The 14,627-nt window shown below is 35.2% G+C and overlaps 1 protein-coding gene across 1 annotated transcript in view; it reads left to right on the top strand.

The window, feature by feature from the left end:
* The window catches only part of CSMD3 (CUB and Sushi multiple domains 3), a gene marked incomplete at its 5' end in the record, with an annotated part of 553,604 nt that overhangs the window by 387,890 nt on the left and 151,087 nt on the right, over positions 1-14,627 (top strand). The window contains 3 exons of the mRNA XM_081116493.1: positions 3,026-3,217; positions 9,089-9,227; positions 12,441-12,628. Coding sequence (XP_080972619.1) covers positions 3,026-3,217; positions 9,089-9,227; positions 12,441-12,628 — 519 coding nt within the window. The remainder of the gene's footprint in view (positions 1-3,025; positions 3,218-9,088; positions 9,228-12,440; positions 12,629-14,627) is intronic.

The raw sequence follows: 14,627 nt of genomic DNA, 5'->3' as shown, positions 1-14,627 counted from the left end.
GTTGTTAGACTAGGACTTTAGGGTTTTATCGGATACTAAATCAGGCAGGTAAAATATTACTCTGCCAGTTTTATAGATTAGGCGGCTAAAATTCAGGGAATTTATGCAACCTGGTCAACCTCCCTTTCTTACTACAGTAAAGACTAAAATCTAGTCTCTCTTGCTTTTGATAACATTATTTATTCAATAGTAAGAAATTCAAGATTTTTCTTTTTTGAAAGGTCTTGAAATATAAAAAGTTTATTCCAGAGTCAACTTACTGAACAGGAAGGATCCACAAGAACTAATAAGTGATTTTAATGTATTTATTCTTTGTAATACAAAGTGATGCAATAAAAAAACTGGAATGTTAATTCGCCTAGATTCACCAAGATGATAATTTAGGCATTATCTCTGATTATCTCAAGCTATCATCTATAATTTAGTTGAAACCTATATATACATGCACTAGTTAGGATTGTAAAATCTATGTTAGGTGAAGTGCATATTTCCAATAAAATTACACTCTAAATTAGATAAAAACAAATATAAACTGAGAATTCAGAAGTGTATTTACCATATCAGTGAGTTGTAACAACACTGAGAACTCAGTCATATTCTGTAATTCTTAGTACTGTTTTGTTCTGAAAACATCCTCAGGTTGTCCAGATAGATTAAAGCAAATTAAAATGTAATATTAATGATGTTGCAACATACTTGGAATAAGTGTTTCCTACTGTCAGAAAAATATTGAATTGTAAACAAGTCTTCAGCATCCACTGAAATGTCAAATTATAATTTTGGTCATTCATTCATTTTTTGACTTCACAAATATTTATTTAATGAGCTATTTTTGACTATTGTGAAAGACTCTCTTAATTTTCTTACATATTAGGACAATTTAAAGGACAAAGCTTGATTTTATAACATATTATTTAATAACTGCAATTAACTCTTTCAGTGAATTTACATCATTGGTGAAGATTGGAGGCAATACAAAAAATACTTAGGTAACATTAAGATGTTTTCTCAACTAAAGTAAAAATTCTTTTTTAGTGCATGCTTGAGATACACTTATTAACATAAGAACAGCATATCTTATAAAATTGTTCCTAGTCTATATAATAAGTAGTTATCAAACTGTGTTACTCTGCTTGTCTGTCTGTTTTCACATTCTCAGTCATGAGAATTATTAAGAAAAGTTGCTATAGATATACATTGTTTTGGTAGAATAAAAGGAGTTCCATTTTTAAAACAATGGCAAAAATATACTCGGGTGACGATTAACACACACACACACACACACACACACAGAATATCATTTGGCATATATCTGGCTTAAGTGTGGCCTGTATAAACCTAATTTTATTTTTATTATTCTAATACCTACAAAAATAAGCTTTATCTTTATTTTCTGTTTCCCTTTATGGTGAAATATCAGCAGCAATACTTTTTTGTGTGTAACTGCCCTAAGTAGGTGTGTAACGTTGGGCAAGTTTTTTATACCCTTTAAGCCTCAATTTTCTCATTGGGAAAATATGGATAATAATAGTACCTCAACTTCTCGAGAATCAAATGAGATACAACTCATAGTACAGTGTGTTTTTTTAAGATGGTGCTCAATAAATATTATATATTAACAATATTAACTATTCACATACTCTTCTACTTATGTAACTGTGACCATTGTCATTTCTATGGAGTAATCAGCTAGTGTAAGGAACAGTGCCTGCAGCTGTGAACAGACCACACTTGATGATTCCTCTTGTAGACTAACCAGAATATAAATGGACAGTCCTGTTTTAGGGGAAGGAAAGAAGGAAGGAGAGCTATCTTTTATTACTAATTTCAAAAGGTTTTTTAAGTTAAATTCAAGCTATATTTTGTCACTTCAAGAATGTTACATACATTTAGTCAAACAGTATGTAACCTTTGGGTAGTGTATTTTTTCACTCACAAATTCCCTTCAGACCCATCCAAGTTTTCATGTGTATCATCATTTGTTTTTATTGCTGAGTAATATAGGGGTTGACAAAAGTTAGGTTTGCAGTTGTTCATACGGAAAATACAATAATTAATAAAAAATAATAATACAAGAATAAACTGTGTTTTGTGTGCTCACAACTGTAAACCTACTTATACCCACCTTTGTTCTGTGATATGAATTTGCCACAGTAAGTTTAATTGTTCACCTTTTGAAAGGCATTTGGGTTGTTCCTAGTTTTCAGCTACTACAAATAAAGCTGCTATGAACATCTGTGTTCATGTTTTAATGTGAACATAGGTTTTATTTCTCTAGAGTAAATGTGCAAGTGTGTGATTATTGGATTGTGTGGTAAGCACATGCTTAGCTTTGCAGGAAACTTCCATACTTCTTTTCAGAGTGGCTATACCATTTTATATTCCCACTAGCAATGTATAAGTAATATAATTTTCTCCAGAATCTTGCCAGCACTTGATATTATCTAATTTTTTACTTTAGCCAATCTGATAGGTATGTAGTGATATCTCATTGTGGCTTTAATTTGCATTTTCCTAATGGCTAATGATGCTGAACATCTTTTCATGTGCCATCTGGAATCTTCTTCATTGAAATGCTTTTTGCTTATTTTGTAACTGGATTTTTAAATTTATTTCATCTGCCTTTTTTCTTTTTCATAGCTGAGTTTCAAGAGTTCTTTATGTATTTTAGATACAAGTCCTTTGTGGAATATATTTCATGCAAACCTGTTCTTCCAGCCTGCATCTTTCTTTTCATGCTCTTCACAGTGTCTTTCACAAAGCATCTAATAATTTTGAGTAAATCTATTATTTAGCTACTAGAATGTCATGCCCCTTCTTGAAATAACTTAGCACACAAATTACTTAACAAAAAGTGTTTTTAAAGTGTTTATTGTACAGGCATTAAAAAATTGGCTGAAACATTTTTTAAGTTAATTTTCTAAAAGCACATAGATATGTAGAAGGCTCTAAACAGTAATGCCTGGAATTTCAAAAGTGATTATGGCACCATTAAGACTAAAGGTTTGTTTCTATCTTTTGATAGGTTCTGTAGCCACTGCGTGTCGTGATCCAGGTGTTCCCATGAATGGAACTCGAAATGGGGATGGACGGGAACCTGGGGACACTGTTGTCTTTCAATGTGACCCAGGATATGAGCTTCAAGGAGAGGAAAGGATAACCTGCATTCAGGTAGAAAATCGATACTTCTGGCAGCCCAGCCCACCAGTTTGTATAGGTATGAATTAAAGAACAATTAAAATTTTATGCAAGTATAAAAAATGGTTATAAATGGGCATTGGTATCATTAATTAAGAACAATAGAATAGGTTTTATATGAGAGTATAAGATTTCAGAGGCTAATGAACCTCCAAAAAATGTACAATGACCCTATTTAAATGATCATTATTTTTACCCTGAGGGTCAGTTCCATAATTTTATTAGATTCTCAATGGTTCTAAGATCCTTTAAAGAAAGTTAAGAATTCAAGCTCTTGAAAAATCCTGATCTTTCCTTATCTACTATACAAATGCAGTTATCCACTGCTTTTACTGTTTAAAGAGTGATTTAGACTCTACATTTTAAATGGGCCATGTTGATCTCGCCTCTACAATGGTTATTTCTTATAAGAAAGAAAAGTTTATTGGAACTTATGCCTGACTTTCAAAGCTTTGACTTTTCATTCAATTCATGTATTCTGAAAGAATTTGATGATTTAAGGATTTGTAGCTGCTTTGTTCATACTTCTAACTATCTGCCTTCAGTCGCTATTCTCTGTTCTTGAATCCACAAGTTAGACTCCAGAAAATTGAGATACATATTATTTCTCTACTGGGTCTGAGAAAAAATTAGAAGGATGTACCATCTTTAAATAAAAATAAAAATAGTGAGAAAACCTGCTATCTAATCTTTGTTTCAAAATCACATTGTTAACTTTTTTACATTAGAACTGGTGTCATCTTGAATTTACAATACATTTTGAGCAAGGTATGTTCTCTCTACTCACAATCTTATTTCTTTATATACTCTTCTTCACTACATTGTAAGTAACTTGAGAGAAGATTACATAGCTTGTTCATCACTGTATTTCTTATACTCGGCACAAGCAAATTTAACACACTTAGAAGAGAAAGCCTTATTTTCTTTATTTATATCCAACTCATAAATACATTTAAATAATCATTTTACACTGATTTTTTAAAAATTCACATGGTAATAGGTAAAGAGCATTCCATAAATCAGTCAGAAGTGAACCAATTCAAGGACTCAATTATTTAGATTCATTGTACCCCATCTTGTAACTTCTTATACAAGAGTTTCAAACTCAAAACTTATTAGTCCTTCATTTTGTTGTATTTTCTTAAACATTGAAGATTTAGTAATAAAACATAATAGAGACGTTCCATGTTCTTATGAAACTACTTTCTAATGAAATAAAACTAAAAAAATCAGAACTTTCACATCACATTTTTTGTATTTTATATGTTGGCATTTTAAAAGCACTTATGCACAAAACAAAACACATTCAATAGCTCCTAAGAGCCAGGGAGTAGATAGACAGTTCTAGACTTTTGTGGAAAATGAAACAGATGATAAAAGAAAATCATATTAAAGAGACTTTAAAAGCATAAAATAAGAGCATAGCTTGAACCAGTTCAGATTGCCCCATTTCTCCCTCTAGACTTTATTATTTTCATTTACACCTCTTCATGTACCGCTGCAAGATTCTAAATCATCAAATATCAATTAATTTATGTTTACTGTAACTTAAACTCATAAAAGCAAGGAATAAATATTAAGAAATATTTTTAAAGAAAAAAAATAAAAAGACTGAAATAATGAAGTTTCTGTTTGTTTACTCAGTTGACCTAAAAAAATTCCAATTAATTTAAATTCCACATTCCAATTAATTGGAATTTAACTGGGTATCTCGTAAAGAGAATCTTGTGTAAAGAGTGAATGACAGAAAAATACAGACTTATTGTAGAAATTTTTGCTTCATTGTGACTCTTAGGCTTGGTTAAAGAATGTTGCTTATTAGAATTACTAGAAGGAGTCTATGATATGTTTTTCGGTTTAGAGTTCTAAAATATTGAACAGCTTTTTACTGAAATTCTAGTACACACTAAAATGCAAAACAAAGAAAGAGTTTTGAGATAGGTTATAAAATTCCATTTGTAGACCAGACTTTCGCTAGCAAGTCCTAATTCTAGAGAAAGAAAAAAAAAAGTTGAACACTAAATCACCTTCAAACTGATTGTGGAAAGTTTTTGTATGGATTATGGTTCTGGGTATTATTTTTTTGGTAGGAAAAGATAACTTGAGGAGAAGATATGCATTAGAGCTTCTCTGAGGAAGAAAATAACCTAAAAATAAAATGTCTGAAAAACTGCTAAAGCTGCAGAAAGCTGACCTCTGAAACAGATAAGAGAGAACTCCATGATTGGAAACACTATGCCAAAGATTAAACCCTGAACTTTTTAGAAACTCCATAAGTCTATGTCTCAGCCCCTGGAGCATGAAGCGTTTTGCTTGCATGTAGAAGTAGTCAGCCTTAGAGAAGTACCAAACAGAAGGACGTCTTCTTTCAGAGAGTTAATAGAATTCACCCAGCAAAATGGACAGTGTGACGATTACTTTGACATTGCCAGAGGGAAAGTAGCAGTACCCGATATGAAGGCAAATAACAAAGACATTAGTGTGGGGGCGCTGCTGAGCAGACAGTGAACACAAATATAACTGAGGAGTGAAAAAATTAAGAAGACTGTAAAATAGTAGTTATCAATAGTTTACTGCACATCTGCCTCACAAGAAACTACACTCAGAACAAATTATGAATGTCAGAATTTCATGGAACCTAACTGGAAATTTAAATCATAAATCCATTTGACTTAAGGAGACTCTTATTCTAAATGCTTTATGAGTAGATGCAAAAAAATAAATATGCATTTTTCAGATAGTATTAAAGTTTAGTATATTTAAGGCAAAGAGACTTTTCCTTACTGAGTGTTTGGGAAATACAAATGTCAGATAATGTCAGTGATCGTCTCAATGGCTTAGATTTTCAAAATCAGTTACAGCAATAAAACATATCAGGAAAACCTGGATAAATCATTTAAATAACAGAATTAAAATAATTTTAGAGGATCTTATACACAAATAATAGTGTAATCATGGAACATAGCCAGTAAGATACTTTAAAATGTATGTAATACATTTTTCTATATATTTTCAGAAAGGATACCCATACATAAGTGTATATATGAATGTGTGCATGTGTATAAAATTTCTAACAATAAAAAGGACCAATGTTCTCTGTGAAAAACAAGGAAAATTGAAGCAAACAATGCTCTACCCTGCCCCCCCAAATTACACATAATCCCACCATTTTACCATGTGAAAAGAAACACAAAGAACATTTTGCTATCATTTGTGTCTTTTATCCATATGTATATATACATGTATTTGCTATTATGATGCTGATTTTCCTTTTTTTTTCTTCAAATTCACATAGATTTTACAAGTTCCAAAGGCAAAATATGCTGTTATTTTAATCAAAACACATAGCTACAGATTAGATTTGTACATCCATCCGTAGTCATCTTAACTACCTTCTTAATCAATACAAAGAGCCACTAGCAATTTCACAAATATGTGTGGAATGTATAACATGTACTGAACCTCAGATATAAAGCCACATATAAGATACAGGCTTTATATTATAGATTAGTGGTGAATTCAGACACCTGAAAGGAATATTTAAATAAAATATGGTAAGGGAAATATTGGAGAAAGGCAGAGGTTGCTATGGATACCAAAGTGTGTTGGAGACAGTTTCAGCAGCACCCAGGCTGGAAATTTTCAGGAAAACTTCCTAGAGGCAGAATGAATCAGGCTATATAAATATAGAAGGGGAAAAGACATTTCAGGAAAAACAAATAGTGTGGGCAAAGGCGTGGAAATACCAGGAACTATCAGTAGCTTCGTGATATTTGAGTGTAAATTATGTGCCTAGAGTGGTGATTGAATCAACTGGAAAGATTGCAGGGGTGAGGCTATGAAAGCTGTCCCAGAGCTGAGGCATTATCTTCTAGGCGGCATGAAACAACTGCAGAATTTATGCGTGGGCATAGTATGTTTAATATTTCCACCAGGGGAAAGATGAATTGGAGGCTGCTAGAGGCATGGGAAACAAGGAGCCGTTCTGTAATTCTGGAGGCAGATGGAAAAGCTCAGATCTAGAAATATGGTAGCAGGCAGAGAAAGAAGAGATAGGTTGAAAAATATCTCTGAGGACCTATGAGGTGGGCTGTTGGCACTGCTTTTGGAAGGACTGGATACAAGTACGCGGCGAAGGAAAGGGAAGAACTTTACATCTCTAGCTGGGAACATAGGTGAGTGATGGTGCTGATGGAACAACTTAGGAGCGCAGAAGGAGAGCGGCCTGGGCCGAGGGTTGGATGCATCGGGTGTTCTGCGTTTGATGTACCTCTAGGCTGTCAGGTAGAGATACGCAGCGAGCACTGGGGCGTATGACTTAGAATTAAGCTGAGAAATCGGATGGAAAAGGTAGGAAAAGGGAGTCAACAATTTTTTAGTTTAAAAAAAATAAAAAAGTGAACGTTAGTCATAGGGAACTTTGTTTTATTTTTAGGATGAAAGGGACTTGAGCATGTCTGTGGACAGGGGATGAAGCCAGAGAGTCAAGGAGATACATGAACAGGGGTTCTGGAGAAGAAAGAGGGATTGTGTGAGCAGGTTGGGGGTGCTCCCCTGCTTAATTAGGAGGGTCTCTCTGCCCTGTGCTTGTAGAGAGAAATGTTCAGGAGGCCCTGGAGCTTGAAAAGGGAGGACTGCAGAAAGCTGAGCTAGTCTACGTCGCCCAGTTATTTGTAAGATGCCACGAAAATACACAGGCGGTGAGTGTTCTCCACAGAGCAGGAGCTGAGGTCACCTGTGGCAGCGGGCGCTGAGGCAAGGGGAGCGCGGGGCATGGAGAAAGGTAATAGCGGGCATCCGTACTTTAGACGACAAAAATTGCCAAATTTATCGATAAATTTGCGTAACTAGACTTAGGCAAAATAACAGGGGTCCGCCGTGCTACCAGAAACAGAATTTTCCTCCTTTCCAAACCAGTTTTATGCTGTCGGAAGAATCAGAAATGCCTTACAACTCAATGGTAAAATGTACCCAGGAAAACTAGACTATTAAAGGAAGAAGGCGGGATGTGCTGCTTCTGCGTAGGAAATGCCATGATGTCATGCGAATCAGCTCCCTCTCGTTTAGCTAGGGCCCCACTCCACGCAGGGTCCTCGGGATCTTTATTTCTCTGTCTTTCGGAAGCTGCCAACTCTGTGTATGTATTCTGATCATAAGCCGTGTTTAACAGGCCTCAACAATAATCCCCTGAAGAGTCTGCCCTCAGAATTTCACAAAGAAGTTTTTGAGCCTGTCCATTGAAGTGTTACAGAAACCTTTGGGGCCGCAATAATAATTGTAGCAACTTGTCCATTTTCATTAACGAGTTAGGCAACCGGAATCTAGGAAAATCCTAACACTCAATGTAAGAGTCTTTTATTGTAAAGTGCTGTGGGTTCTCAGACAATTATCCATGCTCACTCATTAACTATATCAAGGGCGCTTCCTCCATAAATATATAAAAAGGTACCATGAGGATGTAAAAATGAGCCAAATGTCGTATATCCTATTATTCCACTTATTATTAGAGGTTTTGTTTTGCCTTGCTTTGTTTCTAACTTTCCTTGTAACCTTCAGATTTTTTTAGTAACCCTGGGGAAACCATCCATACCCCTCTTCTCAATGCTTCTCTTGTACATAGAAAAAAAAATAGAAAGGCATAAATATATATGTAATTTTCCTTGTCTTTTGAAGCCAGTAAAAGGAGCTAAATTCAATATATCCATGTATGTATGTATTTAATATTAGTGTTTTTTCTTGAAAAACAATGCAGCATTCAAGCATTGAGTACCATAAAAAGTCAGACCTATACACAACCTCCTAAACCTTTTTTAAAAAAACTGGTTTCACAAATATTGATAGCTAATAAATTTTGTTAATCACTTAAGGGGTTTTGTTTGTTCATTTAAAGCACCCTGTGGAGGCAATTTAACAGGATCCTCAGGCTTTATTCTTTCGCCAAACTTCCCTCATCCGTATCCCCACAGCAGGGACTGCGACTGGACTGTCACTGTCAACACAGACTATGTCATCTCCTTGGCCTTTATCAGGTGAGTGCCTGCACATTTCCACATTTAAAAAATCATTTTGCCATTTGCTTTGGCATTTGCTTAGACAAATTTTTATTTCTATGCATGACAATTTTATTATTGTTTACTAATTGCAACACTGATACTTTGCAATGGACAGCTTGCAAAACCCTGTATAATAGCAGAGGTGCCAGTGCAGTTCGAGGGCTAGAGGCTGAGCATCTTCCCCAGATTCCACCGTAAAGGAAACACATTCAAGGTCGAGTGGTTTATTGACTCCCCTGAAATGTGATCTCTTTATAACCTTTTCTCCCTCCCTGTACCTGCCATCACTGCTTCAAAAATTCAGTTTTTCCTAAACTTCAAGATGAAAAGGTCAGTACTTCAAGGTGTTTTTTTTTTCTCCCCTGTGGTATCAGCCAAAATCTTTTGAAGCATCTGAAATATCCATGTGCGCAGCAGCAGCACCTCTGGGCTTGGGGAGACAGTCGACTTGCCGCCCTTCCTCAGGGTCTCTCCTTAAGTCCAGCTGACGAAGAAGAACAATGGACCCTCCCCCTATTTCTCAGCAGAATTGTTTCATGACAGGACTTTACGTGGGAGTGTTTTAAAATTCACATTTGTTGTTTATCCCTGGAATTAGATTGCAGGGTTAGCTTAGGACTGAAGCGGTGGAGAAGGTAGCTTCTTGTGAGAAAGGGGGCAGCTGAGTTTGAGCCCCAGCTCTGCCACTGTCGTGGGTGTCACCTTGGGCAAGTTATTTGAATGAGCCTCTGTTTTCTCACATGGAGCCAATAGCTGCGATCACAAAGCCTGGCCTACGTCTTCCTCTTAACATTTCAATGGGAGTATTAGGTATCAGCAAATCCAAACCCTCCTAAGTAGAAATGTTACTAATCTCAGTGTCCCAGACTGATGTTCGTGGGCTCTAGTAACACAACGCCTCCTGCTAATGTGTGAAACCTGCTTGGTGGTTATTATGTGAAACAGCAAGCTTAAGTATGCATTTCTCGAATATGTTGGAGCTAGGTGTTGGTCATTTTAAAAAATCAAGATAGTTTGAATTCATGAAAATTTGAAAAAAGTGTGAATGTATGGAGTTTTTATTTCTATAATTTGTAATGATACTTTGATGATTGGTAGTAACAATCAACAATGATAATGTTACTGTTATGCCAGGACCCAGCTATATGACAACCTGTTATTCCCTTTTTTACAGTTCAGGAAATGGCAGTACTGACATTAAAAGTGATCAAATGTATGACGCAGGGCTTAGTTTACTCATAAAATTATTCTAGTTAGTAAATGAGTGGTAGAAGGCTGTCGTCCATGCAGTGCATGACCTAAATTTGATTTCCAGCTGTTCTTTATTCGACCTTGAGGAGACCACTGACGTTCTTAGTTTACTCACTGGGGAAATGGAAATGATAATCCCTTCCCAGTACCACAGGATTATTGATAAGACCTCGTTAATATTTATGAAGGTGCCTTGTGAGATACAATGGACTACTAGAATGTACTCTCTTTTAAGTTTTTCAGGAAAAACAATCATTATAGCTAAGAGTCAGAGATTTCCTAGAAAAAGACTGTTTTTGTTTTATTTTCATTTTCAAAGAAGTTACAAATCAATATTTTGAAGTTTTGATTTAACCCCAAACTAGAAGTTTAAAAGAAATGTACTGCAATCCATTCTTAAATGGGCTTTTGGCCTTCAAGGGTAGTGCACACCACTGTAATATATAATTTACAAAGCACTTGTTTCTAGTGATGCTCCCAAGAGTGAGATATAGATCAGGAAGTAGTAATTCTCATGAAATCGTAATGTTGAAAGAGATGGAGTTCAGAAAGGTTGTGTTTTACCCCAAAACAAGGGCAGTAAGCAATAAAATAAGGTCCTATTCTCCAATTTATGCAAGATTACAGCAAAAGTTACCAAAATTTAGACCTCATATCTACTGAAAAGTTTTAAGAGCAATTAGTTGAATTAGACTTGCGAAGCTAGTGAATAAATAAACACAAAATATAGCAATGGGGGGGTCCCCTGATTTTCTCCCGGCATAGGGCCCCTTATATAGGGAAAAGTTGGGTCCTCAGCATTATCCCAGCCTTTCTTCCCCAATCTTTACACACAGGTAAGCTGGCTGGATTCCTCTCCCTCACACATGCATACATAAAGAGTTAGAATTGTGGAAACTTAAACTATCTCTCACCTATGAAGTTTCTTATTCAGACACAAGGGTGATAAAACTTTTAAAAATAGTTTATCCACTTATGAGTGATCAACAATGGCAAGCTCTACCGGTTGTATCATGAATTTGTTGGCTTTCTTCAATGACTCAAATCCATTCTTTCTCTGCCACAATAGGAGCTGAGAGAGAGACAAATGATTGTGTATCTTCTGCATCCTAAACATTTGGTTCTATAATAATTATGGGGCAATTCTCATACTTCTGAAGGTTTCTTAGGCAAATTTAATATGCAAATTTTGCAATATTAAAATATTAATTTGAATTATTTACATGCTAAAGTGTTTCTATTTGCACATTACTTAATTTTGACAAATAGTATTGGTTTGATTTCTCCTACATTAAGTTCTAAAAAGAAGAAAATATATTTTCAAGAAAGTACACCTAATACATTGTGCAGTGTTTCATTTGCAAAATTAAAGTGCAAATTTATATATCAAAATTTCCTTTGAATCTGATATGTAGAGTTGACTTTTAAAACAGCATAACTGCTTATAAATTTTGAAATTCAGGGCAAGTAGTACCACAGATAAAGAAAAGAGGTTGAATTTTCTGATACAAAATATCTGAATGGAAAAAAAAATAAAAATAGATATTGTCCTCCACAATTTACTGATATAAAGTAACTTACATAAGGATATATAACTTATCAAGGGCAGAAGCAAGGCTTGAATCTACATCTCTGGCTCCAAATCCTACACCCTTTCATTAGTTAAACTGTTTGCGTTACAATCATTTGTATTCCCTGCAGGCACGATGCCAACTTAGAAATAGTTGAAAATCAAGATGTCTTTTCTGTGTTTCACTGCTGACTTGATATTTATATTCAGTGTGTTGTTGCCAGGCGAATTTTCCAATTAACTTATTTTGACAGGGTTTGTTGTTATTTTTAAAGATATCTACTGAATTCATATGTGATAAGACTTAAGCTTACCATAGTAATAATCATTCCACTTCTCTCTCTTTCTCTCGCTCTCAATTTTTTCAGTTTTAGCATAGAACCAAACTATGACTTCCTGTACATCTATGACGGGCCCGACAGTAATAGCCCCCTAATTGGAAGTTTTCAAGACAGTAAGTTACCCGAGAGGATAGAAAGCAGCTCCAATACCATGCACTTGGCTTTTCGGAGTGATGGATCCGTTAGTTACACTGGATTTCACTTAGAATATAAAGGTAATTGTGAACACTTGATTTTAGCATCATGATTTAAACTGCGAGTATTTTATGCAGAAGGATAATTTTGTTTTGGCCGTTGTCAGTGGTTACTTATCTGTGCATTTCTTAGTGCAGCCTACCTGCAATTCATCTCATAGAAGAGCTCCGGCTTCTATCAGTGAGGAGGAAATTAGCTTTCCCTAATTACCACCAACGGAAATGTATCAGCACACAAATTAGCAATTAGTATAGTCTGAGAGTTGGCTGAAACCACAAAATAATAAGAAAAGTCATTTTTTGGGAAGCTGAAGATTCACTTACATATCTTTTATTCAGAGACTCCTCACAGTGATAAAGGGAACAAAGTATAGTGATAATTATGTTTCAGATAATATCTAAAGAAGTTTAAATATGTCAAAATAATTGAGTCCATAAAGGACATACTGATAATTCATCTCAAGTTATCAATTGAGTTCTCAAAATACATATTTTTGTTTTGTTACTTACCACTTGCTTTTTTTTTCATTATGAAATACTTTCAATAACTGAAAATTACACAGAATAATAAAATAAACTTCAAAATATCTACCATCCAACTTAACAAACCTTAACATCGTGCCGAATTTGCTTCAGATCTATTAATTCTTGTTTTAAGAGATATAATATTGTATATACAATTAAGCACCTTTTACAGTTCCCATGGGAACAGGGGATTGTCTCTTGAGGGCTATCAAAAGAAGTCAGGATAAATTCCACAACTTCACATATCATGGGTTAAAGCAGACTTTTTTAGGGAAAGAAAAAACTTACAAGTCAGTGAGATACAGATCTTGGAGTCCTCCGAGGCCTTCATCATTCCTTGGAAATGCATGCCAGGGTCAAGGTATCTGCTGGATGGACATGGACATGCATTTTTCTGATGCAAAATATCTGAATGATTTTATTCTAATGAGAAAATTGTGCCCTCTATGAGTCTCTCATTTTACAGAGCAAAGTAAGAACATGGCCACGTCACAGGGAGAATAGACAAGCTGCTTGGTACCAGGCAGTGAAGATTTGGGGTGCTAGCTGTTCATTGGGGAAATGCTAACTGCTCCAAACCAGGGGACGAGGGGAAGTTTAGACCTTGTGATTGTGAGCTGGGAAGCATTGGCCTTACAGAGAGCCGAACTTGAGCACTCTGTTGGTCTCTTCAATTGGAAGACGCTCCCCACGCCATGTCTCAGGACCCAGTGAGGTGATGATCCAGGTAAACCATGCTGAGCATCAAGGCCGTTTGAGGCACCTGTAATTTTTTCATGACAGTAGCTTCCTAATCCTGTATTTGGTGCTTACCTTTTCCATGTGTGAATGCTTATACATATTTTTATATTTTCTATCATGTGCACGTCTTTCATCCTATATTCATAATTTTTTTCATTCCATCATGTACATATCCTTGTGAAAAATTTCCTCTTTACATTGCATTTGAGACGTATCAATGACAGAGACATGGAGATTTAGTTCATTTGTTTCTTTATGATCATCCATCATATGACGGTATCACAGTTAATTTATAAATTATTCTGATGGACACTTAGGTTGTTTCAATTTTTCACTATCAGAATTGAATCATGATGAAATGAAGATTCTTTTACATGCTTCTTTCAATATATCCATGAGTGTCTTTCTAAGATAAATATGCATTATCTCTGTCCTTCCCATGAGCAGGGATATTTATAAATTATATGCAATGAAAATATTAACCTAAGAGCACTATGAGATAAGTATTGCTATCTCTCTTTTACAAATGACAAAATTGAGGATCAGATTGTTAAAATGAGTTGCACAAGATGACAAATTATTATTACCAATTGGAGTAAAGGCAAATAAAAATATAAGAGTATAGGCAGAGAAAAATACATAATCATATCTTGAACTACAATCCTTTTTGGACCCAACAATTACTACCCCCGTCATCCTTAGCCACTACACCAATACCCCCTTACACACAATTCCACCATGAGGTCCTTTTTTA

The sequence above is a fragment of the Miniopterus schreibersii genome (assembly GCF_964146895.1).
Source record: "Miniopterus schreibersii genome assembly, chromosome: 17".
NCBI lineage: Eukaryota > Metazoa > Chordata > Mammalia > Chiroptera > Miniopteridae > Miniopterus > Miniopterus schreibersii.
This window is presented reverse-complemented; position numbering and strand designations above follow the sequence as displayed.